This window comes from Corvus cornix, chromosome 10 (assembly GCF_000738735.6).
Source record: "Corvus cornix cornix isolate S_Up_H32 chromosome 10, ASM73873v5, whole genome shotgun sequence".
NCBI classification, from domain to species: Eukaryota; Metazoa; Chordata; class Aves; order Passeriformes; family Corvidae; genus Corvus; species Corvus cornix.
In genome coordinates, this window is record NC_046340.1 from 7,124,675 (window position 1) to 7,138,414 (window position 13,740).

Sequence of the window (13,740 nt, forward strand, 5' to 3'; positions counted from 1 at the left end):
AAAATTGAGGACTTTCGGATTCTGTGTGTCAAAACAAATCTGTGGAATGCTTGGCTTGTGTTGCAAGAGTAGGTAGGGCTCTCCATGGTGTTTGCCAGGCACTTGCTTCATGCTTGGTAAATGAGACAGGGATTTCATGCAGGCCCGTGAAACAGGTGGATGAACACGTGTTTGTAGTAAGATATGGTGCAAAAGGTGTTACTGTGCCACATGCAAATCTGACACCAAATCCAGGAAAGCTCATGGTCAGACATGGAGTCCAGTATTTTAGTGGATTTTAATGGATACACTGATGCAAGTGAGACAGGCCTTTCTATGGGTGGAAGGAAAGCTGGAAAATGGGAATGAAGGATGCACGTTGCAACTCACACCATTTCACAAGATCCTTGTGTGCACAGCTGTGTAAGCTCTGTCCAGGAGGGCAGTGGGGGTGTCAGAGGATGCAAACTGTGGTGATGGACAGACCTGTCCATCATGGCCTGGAGCCAAAGCTGAATACTGTGGCAAAAAGCAGCTAGAGGCGGAAGATTTCTAGTAAGTGTGTGGCGCAAGCAAACTTAGAGGCTACTTCTGTCATTTTAATACTTCTCTAGAAATTTCACATGGGTTTCTTCAGTTTTGTCCCTGCCTATTTGTGTTTTCTGGGGGAAGATAAGAAGTCATGTTGTCTGTGTGGTGATCTGTTTACATGGTTGACTAGTTTTTATGAAAATGGGGTTGTGTACAACCAGCATAAAGAGATTATTTTAGCTATCTTGGTCTGTGGGAATTAGTGACACCCACTTTTAAAATAGTACAGCAAGTAGTTAGAATAACTCTAGATATATTTAGCCACAGAGACTTCACTGGTGGAAACTGTAGGACTAGGAGGAAGGAAAGCAGCAGGACACGGCTCTGACCCAGTTGGGTCCTTGGTGACTTCTGCTGTGGCAGAAAAAACCCAACAACAAGACAGGGACACTCTTTTGATGAGAATATTGCCTTTTTATGACAATATTTTTATTTCATTCCTTGTAGGAAGTTTGTGCAGTGAAGGCAGAGATCATAATGCATTTGTTGGGATAAATTCACCCATGGGTTTGCAATCCCTGGGGTGTTGCACACACTGCAGGTCTGCCTGCCCGCTGCTGCCATGGTGTCTCTTGGGCACTGGGGGTTGATGCTGAGGGGTGGATGGGTCCTGAGCTTAGGGACTCCAGGATAGGTGATTTTGTAGAGCTCTCCAGGCTTCCTGCAGAGAGTTTCCTTCCTCACATTGAGAGCAGAGCAGCAGGACTGTGCAGCTGAGGTGGTGGTGCTGGGAGGCAGCTGCTCTGCACCAAAGCGTCCTTCAGGCTGCAGGGGAAGGAGCTGGGCTCAGCCCACGGGCACGTGTGTTTCACTTGCATCCTTGAGAAGACAGTCCAGAGTAAAGCCTACAACCTGATTTTCTTTCTTTTCAATTAAAGGCAAGTAGCGAATCTGAAAATGAGAGCCCAAAAAGAAGACGCCAGAAGCAGTTGAAAAGAAAGTAAGTTTCTAAGGAAAGGGTTTTGAGTGGTGATGCTTTGGTTTATTTCTCAGTACAGTATCACACTGGATTGTTTGATAGGAGCTGTCAACATGGAGAGCTTGTAAAATAAATAAATACTTTAATATTTCCAGTAATAATACTTTGGATTACTAAAATTGAAGCATGAATATGTATCTATTGATGGATGCAATTTTCCAACTTTTGTTTGTATTTTCCTACTGTGCCTGTGATGGAATCTGAATGAGTCAGGTTCACTTTCTGTTGTCAGTCATTCACTCTTCCATCAGGTTACTGATTCTCCTTCAGAGATACTTAAAACTGTTTAATCCCTTCTCCTCCCACCTTTTTGATTAACTGAGAATAAAATGCCAAATTATTATCCTCTTTTCTCTTCTATAACCCTCTGTTAAAACAAAAGAACTTCCATAAAGAATGCTTTGGATGTCTGAGCACTGTAAATGAGTGCACTTACAGTCATGTTTTACTGCCTTTTTCCCATCTAAGAAGTACCTTTTAGTTTTTCCAAACACTGAAGTGAAGTAGGGAACCATGAGCTGCCTGATGGAGAAAATCTAAACACGGCCACATGATCCTGCTCACTTTCTCCTGCATCTTGTTTTTTAACTCTTCATTTAGTTGTACCCATCAGTGCAGGAGGGAAGGTGATAAAGTAGAGGGAGGACTGTGGTAATATGAACCTCTCCTGGTCAAGGAGAATGATCTTTGTGGACCCTCTATGTCCCCTTGGAGAGAGGAGGGGCTCCTCCAAAAGGCATTTTGGAGCTGCAGCTTTGTTCTGAGTTGCCCTCAGAGAATGTGCTTCCTTCCACTAATGGTGCAATGTGACTTGGCTTCACACTTGGAAACTTGAATTGACAGGAGAATTTAGATGTCTGGACACTCGTTCCATTTTCTGGGCTCCAAGGCACTCGTGTAACTGTGCACATTGTGGCTCGTGCTCTGTGACAGTGAGCACTTCTCTTCAGATCCTTCCAGCCCATCTCAAAAATGCAGAGGTAGAGGAAAAAAAATCAATCAAAGCCCTTGCCCACCCAGGTTTGAGCAGTACAGCTCTGCCACCAGCACGTGGTTGCATGTGGTAAGAGCTGCTCTCACTCAAGGCAATCCTGCCTCTGTGTGAACAAAAGCCCAGGTGACTGAGACCCCCCAGGTGTTTGTTCAGGTGTTTGTGTAGAAATATCATTGCCCTTCATGACCTACATTTCTGACCACAGAATTAAATGGAAAAGAGAGGTCTCTGCCGGAGAAGAGGATGAAGATGCAGGGGAGCAAGGCACCAGTGGAGAGAGTGAGCCTGAACCGAAGAAAATTAAAGCAAGAAGGCCCGTCCAAAGGAGGTAAGGAATGGTTGGTTCAGTCTCTTTTTCTGCCTGTGCTGCATGGAGAGGAAATCCCTGTTTGTCACTAACGAATGTGTATTTTTCCTCCAATATTACCCTTGTTTACGGCCTAGTAAACCTAGGGCCTAGTTACTCCCTCATCTCCCCATCTCATGCTCCAGTGAGCAATAGAGTGTTTTCCATGATAGACCAGATTAAATCCCTTAGGAGTCTAATATTTGAGACTCGTGCTTCCTTAAAGACTTACTAAAGCAGATATTTACACAAACCATGCTGTATTATGGCTTTATTAACTCTTATTTTAGAACAGTGGCCAAAACTGGTGTTAAAAAGCCCCACAAAATCCAGCGTGGGAAGAGGAAGAAACCAGACTCATCTGAAGATGATGATGATGATGAAGATGATGAGACCCCCAAGAGACAAACTCGGCGAAGAGCAGCCAAAAATGTCAGGTGTGAAGAAGAGTGGGGTTGCTTGGGGGTGAGAGCTGGCTGGGGAAGGGGGAGCACTGGGGGCCCTGACTCCCTGTGTGGTCCTGCAGAGACCCAGCTCTGCCCTGCAGAGACCTGTGGTTGAGGTGTGGCTCTTTTGACAGGTTCATGCTGGGAACATCCTGGTTTACCTCGTTTTGCCATCTGTGAAGGAGGGAATGTTTACCAGTCCCTCTTAGAGAAACGTGAGGAGGTTTGCATAATATTTGTAAAGCACTCTCAGATGAGATTAATAATTGCAAATAATAGATGAAAATGAGCAAAAGGGAGGAGCTGTGCTGGACTGGACCAATTGTCTGAGAGTGGCTGATAGATAATGCCCTGGGACAGAGTGTTGAGACAGGGTGGAGGTAAAGCTTTATCCATTCCCCAGTGTACCTTCTCACCTTTCGGGCAGTCCCAATAAGGGACTTGCAAAGAGCCGTTCAGATGATATTTTGTGGTGGTTAAACATTCATCAAAGATGAGAAGTGCAGTTCCTAGGGCAGTGTAGGCACCCGTGCAGCCTCTGCAACCTCCATAGAATAATCTTTCCCTCAACAGTGGAGACTTTCTCTGTTATGGCCTTGCTTCTGCTGCAGAGATTGTTCCACCTTATGAATCATCTGATGTTGGCCATGGTCAGAAAAATTATATGGGCAAGATAGAGGATTAGTCTGATAAAGTGTAGCTGTTTAAGTGTCTTGGGGAAAAATACTGAATGGATGACTTAAGGCATGTGTGTGCTGAACGTGCACTGAACCACGGGATAAATGCTGGAGAAGGTGCTCCAGTCTGAGCCATTCTCTGTGTTGGTGGGCTGGGAAGAATTAAGGGTTTTATATCAGTTTGGTTTTGATCTTATTCAGCTACAAAGAGGATGATGATTTTGAGACGGATTCTGATGACCTGATAGAGATGACTGGGGAAGGTGCTGATGAACAACAAGACAACAGTGAAACTATTGAGAAAGTCTTGGACATCAGGCTTGGAAAAAAGGGAGGTGCGTGGCTCTGGAAGAAGCCTTTATTTCTGATGGCAATCGCACGTGCTCATGGTTTCTTTGAGCTGGTGCAATGCTTTTGTAACTTCGAAGTGGGGCCAAGGGTTGTTTCAGTGCTTTTCATCTTTTCCTCTGTGCCTCTTATTTATGTCTTGTAATATGTAATAGCTTTTGTAACATATAATATTTAAAATCCTAAAATCTCTATAGTTTATGTACTCGGCAGCTTTCATTTAGCCTGCACACATTTTAGAGATGCAGTCATTTCTGCTTTTCTTTGCTTTGAAATATAAAACAGATCTAAGAGAGTCAGTTTTCATGGCCCCATTGACAAAGCCATAATGAAAATAAAGCCAATGTTTTGTTCTCAAAGCCTTACAAAAATGTTTTGTAAAACTGAATGGTTGTGAACACTTTCAAGGGGCCTTTGAATTATACTTAAAGAAAAGCTACTTATGACAGCTTTAAAAAGATTTCTGCTGTAGGGAAAACTTTTGTGTGCCTGCCTTACAGAGTTGCAGAATCTGTCGGATGCTCTTTGTGCTCCCGCAAAAGATGTATTACAAGAGTAACTTCCTGCTCTAATGCAGTTAATGCCCAGTGGTTGATAATGAAGGTACCAAATGCAGGCTGGTCTCTCTTGCAGCCATTGGAGCTTCCACCACGGTGTACGCGACCGAGGCCAACGGCAACCCCAGCGCCGACTTCGACCCGGAGAAGGATGAGGGGGAAGTTCAGTACCTGATCAAATGGAAGGGCTGGTCATACATCCACAGCACGTGGGAGAGCGAGGAGTCCTTGCAGCAGCAGAAAGTGAAGGGCCTGAAAAAGCTCGAAAACTTCAAGAAAAAAGAGGAGGAGATCAAGCAATGGTAGGCTTCACTCCAGGCAGCGATTTGGCCTTGGGCAAGTAATTTTCAGCCAGAGGTTTGAGGAGTCGTGACTGAAAATGTTTGATTTCTTCTTACAAAGTATGTTTCATGTGCACTCTGGTCTCTCTTTGCCTGCTGAGGAATGTCCCCCTCACAGAAATGATGTCTGCAGTGTGGATGGCTGTAAAATGGAGAGGGCAAGGCATAAGTTCACACTATTGCTGCTTCCTAGGCTTAAGAATTGGGAGAGCTGGTGACAAATAAATGGTGCACAGACTCGCCTGGCCCAGGAGGTGCTGTGAGGGCTTGCAGCCTTACTAACTCTTGTTAATTGTGGTCTTCTCTGTGTAGAAGTTTTTGCATCAGTTTATGTCCAGCTTCCCCAGGAACTATAATGGGAAGCTATGGTGTATTTCCAAAGTGGTAAAGCTGGAGTAGCAGCTTCCATCTCTATTTGATTCCTGTTTTGAGACTGATTCTTGCATCAGAATAAGGCAGCATTTAACAGGGAGGCAATCTCAACATCTATGACATTTGCTTCTCAGCAATAATTTATAATTACAGGAAATTTAAGAAACATGTCATATAACAGTAGTTTGCTCCTGTGACTTGTCTGAATGTCAGAGCCGTGTAGGCAAGTAGATTTTCTATATGTAACATCCATGAGCACTATGACAGAAGCATTATAGTGGGTTGTTTTTTTCTTTTGGGTTATTTTGCATCTAGGCTGGGCAAGGTATCACCTGAAGATGTAGAATATTTCAACTGCCAACAAGAGCTGGCTTCAGAGCTGAACAAACAGTATCAAATAGTGGAGAGGGTAATTGGTAAGTGGAGCCAAGACTTTGGTAAAGGGGTGAAGTGGGAGTGGGAACTTTAATCCATGTGACAGCAGAAGGAGTGTGAAGCTCTCTCTTCTTCCCTGTCCTCCAGTATCCCTGAAGAAAAAACCCCCGGTATTTAGTGTATTTCATTGTGTGAAATTTAGGAATTTGGACAGTAGAAATCCAGGTTTACAGATTTGTATTTACAAGCAATACAAATAAGTGACTCTGCTTGCCTGGATTATGGGATGACGCACTTGTTTCTGAGGGGCTGCTGAAGTTCTTTGTCTTGAACCCTTTGGATGCAAGGTGTTTGTTTCCAAAGCAGCAGCATGGGCGTGGCTTTTGTGAGGACCACTTTCCGGGGTGTGGTTGAGGATGGGGTTAGGCTGCAAGGCAGCTCAGGGGTGAGATTTTCATGATTAATTCATAAAAATAAAAACAGAACTTACTGAGTGCTTTGGTAATATCACAGTCATGTCAGTCAGAAGTGCCAGCACCCAGCTGCTTTGGGAATTGGTGTGGAGAGCTGTTTAACCTATTTCCAGTAGAATTCCTGTAAAAACGTGGGTGTGAGGCAGTGATCGCCTGCCCTGCTCCCTCTGCTGGCTGCCAGCATTCCAACCCTCCCTTCCCTTCTCTCTCCAAACACAGCTGTGAAGACCAGCAAGTCTGCCACGGGACATTCAGATTTCCCAGGTAAAAGAGCATTTTTTTGGTCTCTCTACACTTTTCCTATGAGTCAAGAGCTGTCCTATGGCTGTCCGGGCAGTTCAGCCTGTGAACTGCACTTGTGGTTCAGCTGCTCAACCTCAGGTGCTGAGCTTTGGGCTTTTTGGCATATTTTACAGCAAACAGTCGCAAAACATCCTCGAATGACCCCGAATACCTGTGTAAGTGGATGGGGCTGCCCTATGCTGAGTGCAGCTGGGAAGATGAGGCTCTGATCAGCAAGAAATTTCAGCACTGCATTGACAGCTTCAACAGTCGTAACAACTCCAAGACGATTCCCACCCGGGACTGCAAGGTTTGCTGGCTTCTCTTCTTTCCTTTGCTGGGTTCCTCCAGGCTGGGGGAAGATGCAAGCAGTGGGAACATGAAATTTTTTCAGGATAAATGTCAGAGAACATTTTCCCATCCTCCCACCTGCGTTTGAAGGGTTGTTTGCTGTTCTCGTATTGTACTTCAAGCAGAATGCGAACCCCTTTGAGTTTCATTTACTCTGTGCACAGTGAGAACGTTATGTCCCCCTGGGGAGTGGGAGGCTTAATTAATCCTTGCAAAGTGCTTCCTCCTCAGAAGGAGCTACAGCAGTTTTAATATCAATTGGATGAAAAAACAGCACACCTGGGAAAAGAGGAAGCCTGCAAGATGCTGATGCAGTGAAGGAGAGGGACAGGAATAATGGGAGAAAAACCAAAAGAGGACAAAGAAGGAAGTGGAGCTTGTTCCAACTCCTGTGCATTTTGTGCAGCTTACTACACTCCTGGGGGACTCAGAGCCCTGATCATAAACCAGCAGGCAAATCACAAGAAATGCAGCCCTCACACTGGCTAGGAAAATGTGGATGGACTTGAACCAGTGAAGAGATAGGCACTCTTTGCTGAATTCATAGATTTCATTGCTGAATTTTCAGCCTTTCAGCTACTGACTATTTGGTCTTTTTCTTTGATAGACTTATGGCAGCATGTCTTTCAGGTGTTGAAGCAGAGGCCGAGGTTTGTTGCCTTGAAGAAGCAGCCCTCGTACATCGGTGGGGAGAACCTGGAGCTGCGGGATTACCAGCTGGAGGGCCTCAACTGGCTCGCTCACTCATGGTGCAAGTATGTACAGAGGCTGTGATGTTCATTCTGTGGCTTTTTTGTCCCAGAAGGATTTGGCACTCCTCTTTTCAAGTGAGGTCTTTACCTACCCTCCTTCTGCAGCTTGGAAGATTCCAAATATTATCATGCCTGGCTGCGTTGCAGACACGAATGCAGACATGCAGACATGAATTTAAGAAACCTTGTATGAAAACAAAAAGCATTTTCCCTGTCTGGGCCTGTTCACATGCTGAATTTGTGTGAGTCTGGCACATATCAGCCCTAGATTTCCATTGACTTCATGGGAAAAAAGGTTTCTGGCTCAGTGTGCTTTTATACTCATTGAAGTCTTTGAGAAATGTCCTTCTAAAATTAGGCCACTGATTCCCCTCTGCCTTTGCCTATTTTCCTCCAGTTTGGAGTCATCACAGTTAATTTTTGCATGTTATTGTGCCATGTTCAGTCTGGCTGTCCCTGGGATCCACTTGGAATTGTTCAAATAACTGTTTTTGCACTGCCCCTCTCTGTCCTTGTTGTGGATTGCTGTTCACGTGGAGCACAGTAAATTCAAAGTGGCAGAAACATGCATTCAGGCAGCATTTTTGTTTGTTCTCCTCTTTCTCAGGAACAACAGCGTGATCCTGGCTGATGAAATGGGACTAGGCAAGACAATTCAGACCATATCATTCCTGTCCTACCTGTTCCATCAGCACCAGCTGTACGGCCCTTTCCTGGTGGTCGTGCCCCTGTCCACCCTCACCTCCTGGCAGAGGGAGTTTGAAGTGTGGGCGCCTGAGATAAACGTGGTGGTTTACATTGGAGACCTCATGAGCAGGAACATGGTGTGTAATCAGAGAGCAAAGGGTGAGGGCTCAGGGAGAAGCACTGGGTGCAAAGCAGCAGCTTGTGTGTGATGTGTGTGACACACAGTCAGCTGGAGAGGCTGGTGGATAGTGCTGGCAGCACTGCAGGCAGCTGGAGCTGGTGTAGCTGAGCATGTGGGTGTAATTCCCTGCTGCAGGGAATTTTCTGCTTTATTTTCCCTCTTGGAGTGAGTGCAGGAGTACTGGCTTCTCTCAGAATCTGGAAGCCACTACTGCTCTGGGCTGAAACATGCAGTGAGGAGTCCAGCAGTGTAAAAGTGCTTGTCTTCAGTGTTTGGAGCTATTCAGACAACAGAGCACACAAGTGTTGGGACTCTAATGGTGTCCACAGTGAGGTGATGTGTTCATTAATGTCACAACAGCAAGCTGACCTTATTTTGCTACCTGTGCAAGGGCAGTTGAAGAATGTGTGCACTAAAACAAGTTGTTCCTAAGGCACACTGAGCTCATCAAATGGCACCTTGGAACAACAAGGGTTTGGACTTGGTTGGAGTCTCTGGCTACAGCTACACTAAAAGAACAATTGTTAACTCTTTCCTTTTGATAACATGTGTTGAAGTCAACTTTTGTGTCCCCTCACAGATACGTGAATATGAGTGGATCCATTCTCAGTCTAAAAGATTGAAATTCAATGCACTTATCACAACATACGAGATCCTCCTGAAGGATAAGGTGAGTAATGCTCCAAGGATGTTTTTACTTAGACTTTCTCTCATTTTCAAACGGAAAGCCAGTCCTCAGCTAGTGGGTTTCACCTCTTCCCTCTGTGGTGATGGAGAACTACAGCCACTATTTGCTTTTTCTTGCCAGTAATGCACAGGGAATGTGGGGCACATGTTACAGTGTCTTCACTCTTGTACTGCACAGTTGTGCTATTCTTTTTACATGAAAGACATCTGGCAGTATCCAGCAGTACCTGGATTTTTACCTGGTTTAATTTAGGCTTGTTAGGAGGACAAAACATTACACTGAACCTCTGGCCACAGTGTTAACAGTATTTACATTTTTACATCCACAAGAAATTTGTCGGCTTAGGAAATATTCATCAGCCCTGTCAGTGTATCACTGAGTCCTAGCAGAAAACAAAAAGCTTAAAAAAAAGAAAAAAATTAAAATCAAAACTCTTGGATTATCTGAACTTTTTAGGCTTGTTAATCTGCTCTCCTATTCTTGCTGCAGTGGGGCTAGTGCTACCCAGGGCCCCAAGGGTATGGAGGAAGTGGGGAGTAAAGAGCTGGGAAAGGACTGTGCTTTCTGGGTAAAGCAAAGGAGGATTAGAGTAGGTGTACTTGCTGCAAGACTTCTGAGATACAGCAGGAGTGTGTTACAGCATGGCTAATTTCCACCGTTTCCTTTCTGGGAAGACACCTTGGTCCCCAAATTTTGTTAGCAAGAAAATCCTGCAAGCATCCAGCCGCAGGGCTGGGGCAGGACACGCTGGACAGCACACACTGCAGGGCTTTCTGCCCTTGGAGAGAGACATGTGCAAGGTGGTGGGGCCTGTCTGACCCAGCGTCTCCTCGGCGCCTGTGTTTTTTTCCTTCTCTTCCTCCAGACTGTTCTGGGAAGCATTAACTGGGCCTTTCTAGGCGTGGACGAAGCCCATCGGTTGAAAAATGACGACTCCTTGCTGTACAAAACATTGATTGATTTCAAGTCCAACCACAGGCTGCTGATCACCGGCACCCCGCTTCAAAACTCGCTCAAGGAGCTCTGGTCCCTGCTGCACTTCATCATGCCAGAGAAGTGAGTCTCCTTCTGGGCCTTCCAAGAAATGTCTCGGTCCATTCTCATCTGTTAAATAGGCTCAAGGGAGTGCAGAATGGCAGAAATCCCTGAATTAAATCCCTGAATTAAACTCAGTGGTGTGACAGCAGTGACAGGAGAACAGACATTAGTTGGGAAAATCAAAGGTTAAATAACTAACACAAGGAGTATTTCTGGCAGCAAACTGAATGGGGAAACCTGATACATGGCTTTCAAATCTGTCTGCTGTCTTCCAGCCATCTCTAAAAAGCTAAATTCGTTTTAAGAAAATCTTCTCAGCCATTTCTGAGGTTTCCTGTACACTGTGGTTCAGGCACCCCTGCCAACCATTTCGTGCAGCTCTGGGGTGCTGTCTGGCTGATTGTGTGTCTACAGTGTAACAAATGTTTTGTTTTCTTTAAAATAAAATGAGCTATGGGCATCTCTAAGGCTAAGGCAAGCATGCCCCAAAGTTCACTAAAATGATGTTTGACTGCAAGAAGAGCTGTCCCCCAAATTCTTTTTGTTGGATCACAGAAAGAGTGAAGGAGAGGCTTGAGGTCTCCCAAGTGGAGGAGAGCGGATCTCCACATTTCAAAGGAGCTGTCAGAGGAGCCAACAATCCCAAAAGAGCCTTCAGAGCAGGGTAAAACAGTCCAGTTGTCAAAGCCCTGCCTCAGGGAGGCACCGCGGAAAGTTCAGAAACTACTGCCAGGTAAATGCCAACAGAGTAAAATAGTGGGGGACTTGGGATTTTGGGTCCTGGGAGTCAGTGTGGAGCTCAAATATAAGATGTTAGGAAGGCATCTAAGCCCAGAGAGCTTCTAGCTTTGCCAGCCATCTGTTTAGTTAACCTGAGCAGAGTGAACCTCTTGTCTTCCACTGTGTTTCCATTAAACTGATGGTCTCCTGTCTTGTGGTGGAGCAGGAGTGTATCCAATAGATGCTGTTTGGTGCCATAAGACAAGAGATATTCTGACCCTTCCTTTCTCTTCCTTTCTGTTGCCAGGTTTGAGTTCTGGGAGGATTTTGAAGAGGACCACGGGAAAGGTAGAGAGAATGGCTACCAGAGCCTCCACAAAGTCCTGGAGCCGTTTCTCCTGCGCAGAGTGAAGAAGGATGTAGAGAAATCTTTGCCAGCCAAAGTGGAGCAGATCCTCCGGGTGGAAATGTCTGCTCTGCAGAAACAGTATTACAAGTGAGTCACTGAATAAGTTACTGGGAGTGCCAGTAGAAATGGACACATCTTTATGTGGTCCTTGGCAATATGTTCCTTCAGAGGGCAATGTGACACCATCACCTGTAGTACTGGGAGCTTCCCAGTAGGAATATGAGGTAGGGTGGTTGGTATCTTTCCTTCTGGGAGATGCTTTTGTAGAGTGATACAGTTCAACTGGCCAGTTTTGCAAGACAGAGGTTATGTCTTTCCTGGGGGAGTGAAAATATGCACAAAATTGGCAGGCTGTTGAATATTAAACTGTGATAATATCAACAAGAAAGTCAGGTCAGGGTTTTTAGGGAGGAAAGAGCAGTATTCTGTAAGAGAAGTGAGGAGAGATGGAGGGCGGGAAGTAGGCTGATGCCTGAATGAGCTCTTCCTGAAGGTTTTGTTCCTCCAAGACTCTGCTCTGCACTGAGTGATGATCTGGGCTTTAATTTTCCTGCCTGCAGGTGGATTTTGACAAGAAACTACAAAGCTCTTTCAAAGGGAACAAGGGGAAGCACATCTGGTTTCCTGAACATTGTGATGGAATTGAAAAAGTGCTGCAACCATTGCTACCTTATCAAACCTCCTGAGGAAAACGAGAGAGAGAATGGCCTTGAGACCCTGCAGGTGAGTGGTGTCCTTGGTCACCACCTTTTTTCCTTAGATTTCATTCTTTTGTCCTCCCAGCAGGATAATATCTGGTGAAGCTTTAGCTTCTGTGGCTTCTCCTTTAAAAATAGTCCTCACAGCTAAGCCATTTGAACCCCCAGCCCTGCACTTCCACTGTAGGCAACATTTTATGGCCTTCAAGAGCAGGAGTTGCAGGCAGTGTAAGATCTCTCTTGTGTGATGCACTGTGTGTGTGGCCTCTGCTGTGTAAACCCATATGATTAGATTAGAGATATACAAGAGATGCATGACCCCAAAAGGAGCAGGTCTGTGCAGGTCTCTGTGTGATGTACATAAGGGTAAGATTGGAAATGATGGTTATTTCTTCAGTCTCTGGTCAGGAGCAGTGGAAAGCTGATTCTCTTGGATAAGCTGCTGACCAGGCTGCGGGAGAGAGGCAACAGAGTGCTGATCTTCTCCCAGATGGTGAGGATGCTGGACATCTTGGCAGAGTACCTGACTATCAAACACTACCCTTTTCAGGTGAGAAACATCAGCATGGAAAACAATGTGGGTCCCCTTGAAAGTGGGGAAAAAGTGGAGGGAGCTTCAGCAATGGGAGTCACTGAGTTCCCCAGAGGCTGGTGGCTGGGATTACAGGTGGCACTTACTGGTGGCAACTGGGATGTCCCTTCATTTCGGGATGGCCCCATTTCTGCAAAACTCCTCTGACAGGCCACTCCTGTGATATCACTGTCCTGTGATAAACCCTGAGGAGAGGACAGTGAGCACAGAGAGCCTGGCTGGGAGCCTGTAACGGGAGCTGTGGTGTCACCCGCTGTGTGCCTGCTCCCCGAGCATCCCCCAGCCCTTGTGACACAGCTGAGGCAGTGCAGTTATTTTTAATTGGTGGCTATTTTTAACAATTAAACGCTGCAGGCAGCAAAGGGGGCTGTAGGGCTGACAGCACTCGGGTGCAGCCCTCAGGGCTCCTTTACCTTCTTTCTTTTATCATTATTGTTGATTTTTCCAGCGCTTGGACGGCTCGATCAAGGGGGAGATCCGAAAGCAGGCGCTGGATCACTTCAACGCCGACGGCTCCGAGGTACCGCAGGCCTGGGCAGAGGGTTTGTGGCTGAGCCACAGGTTGTGTCTGACAAGAGGGGATTAGTTCAGTTCAGTTCTTTTTACAGTACCCCAGGTACTTTTAAAGACACAGATATGGCAGGTTTTGCAACCAGCCATATTGCTTATTTTAAATCTCCCACATCCAAGGAACAGGGCTGTGAGCCACATCTCCAGAAAGTCCTGAAGAAGCTGGGAAGAGCCAAAATTTAGCAATTCTCTCCCTGTTGGTCTGGAGAATGAGATGGTTGCTGAGTGATTCCAGTCTGAAGCTGGTTTTGGATATGAAATGGCAGAGGCAAAAGGAGGATTTTAAGTGCTGGC

At 45.7% G+C, this 13,740-nt stretch overlaps 1 protein-coding gene across 6 annotated transcripts in view; it reads left to right on the forward strand.

The window, feature by feature from the left end:
• CHD2 (chromodomain helicase DNA binding protein 2) overlaps nt 1–13,740 on the forward strand; it is an 84,946-nt gene that overhangs the window by 51,798 nt on the left and 19,408 nt on the right. For all 6 annotated transcript variants that reach the window (XM_019280805.3, XM_019280806.3, XM_039557526.1 and 3 more), the window contains 16 exons: nt 1,449–1,510; nt 2,749–2,871; nt 3,180–3,326; nt 4,214–4,347; nt 4,994–5,219; nt 5,946–6,046; nt 6,698–6,742; nt 6,895–7,070; nt 7,742–7,866; nt 8,471–8,687; nt 9,312–9,401; nt 10,285–10,475; nt 11,485–11,673; nt 12,147–12,309; nt 12,682–12,834; nt 13,325–13,396. In XM_019280805.3, the coding sequence (XP_019136350.2) occupies nt 1,449–1,510; nt 2,749–2,871; nt 3,180–3,326; nt 4,214–4,347; nt 4,994–5,219; nt 5,946–6,046; nt 6,698–6,742; nt 6,895–7,070; nt 7,742–7,866; nt 8,471–8,687; nt 9,312–9,401; nt 10,285–10,475; nt 11,485–11,673; nt 12,147–12,309; nt 12,682–12,834; nt 13,325–13,396 (2,214 nt within the window). The remainder of the gene's footprint in view (nt 1–1,448; nt 1,511–2,748; nt 2,872–3,179; nt 3,327–4,213; nt 4,348–4,993; nt 5,220–5,945; nt 6,047–6,697; nt 6,743–6,894; nt 7,071–7,741; nt 7,867–8,470; nt 8,688–9,311; nt 9,402–10,284; nt 10,476–11,484; nt 11,674–12,146; nt 12,310–12,681; nt 12,835–13,324; nt 13,397–13,740) is intronic.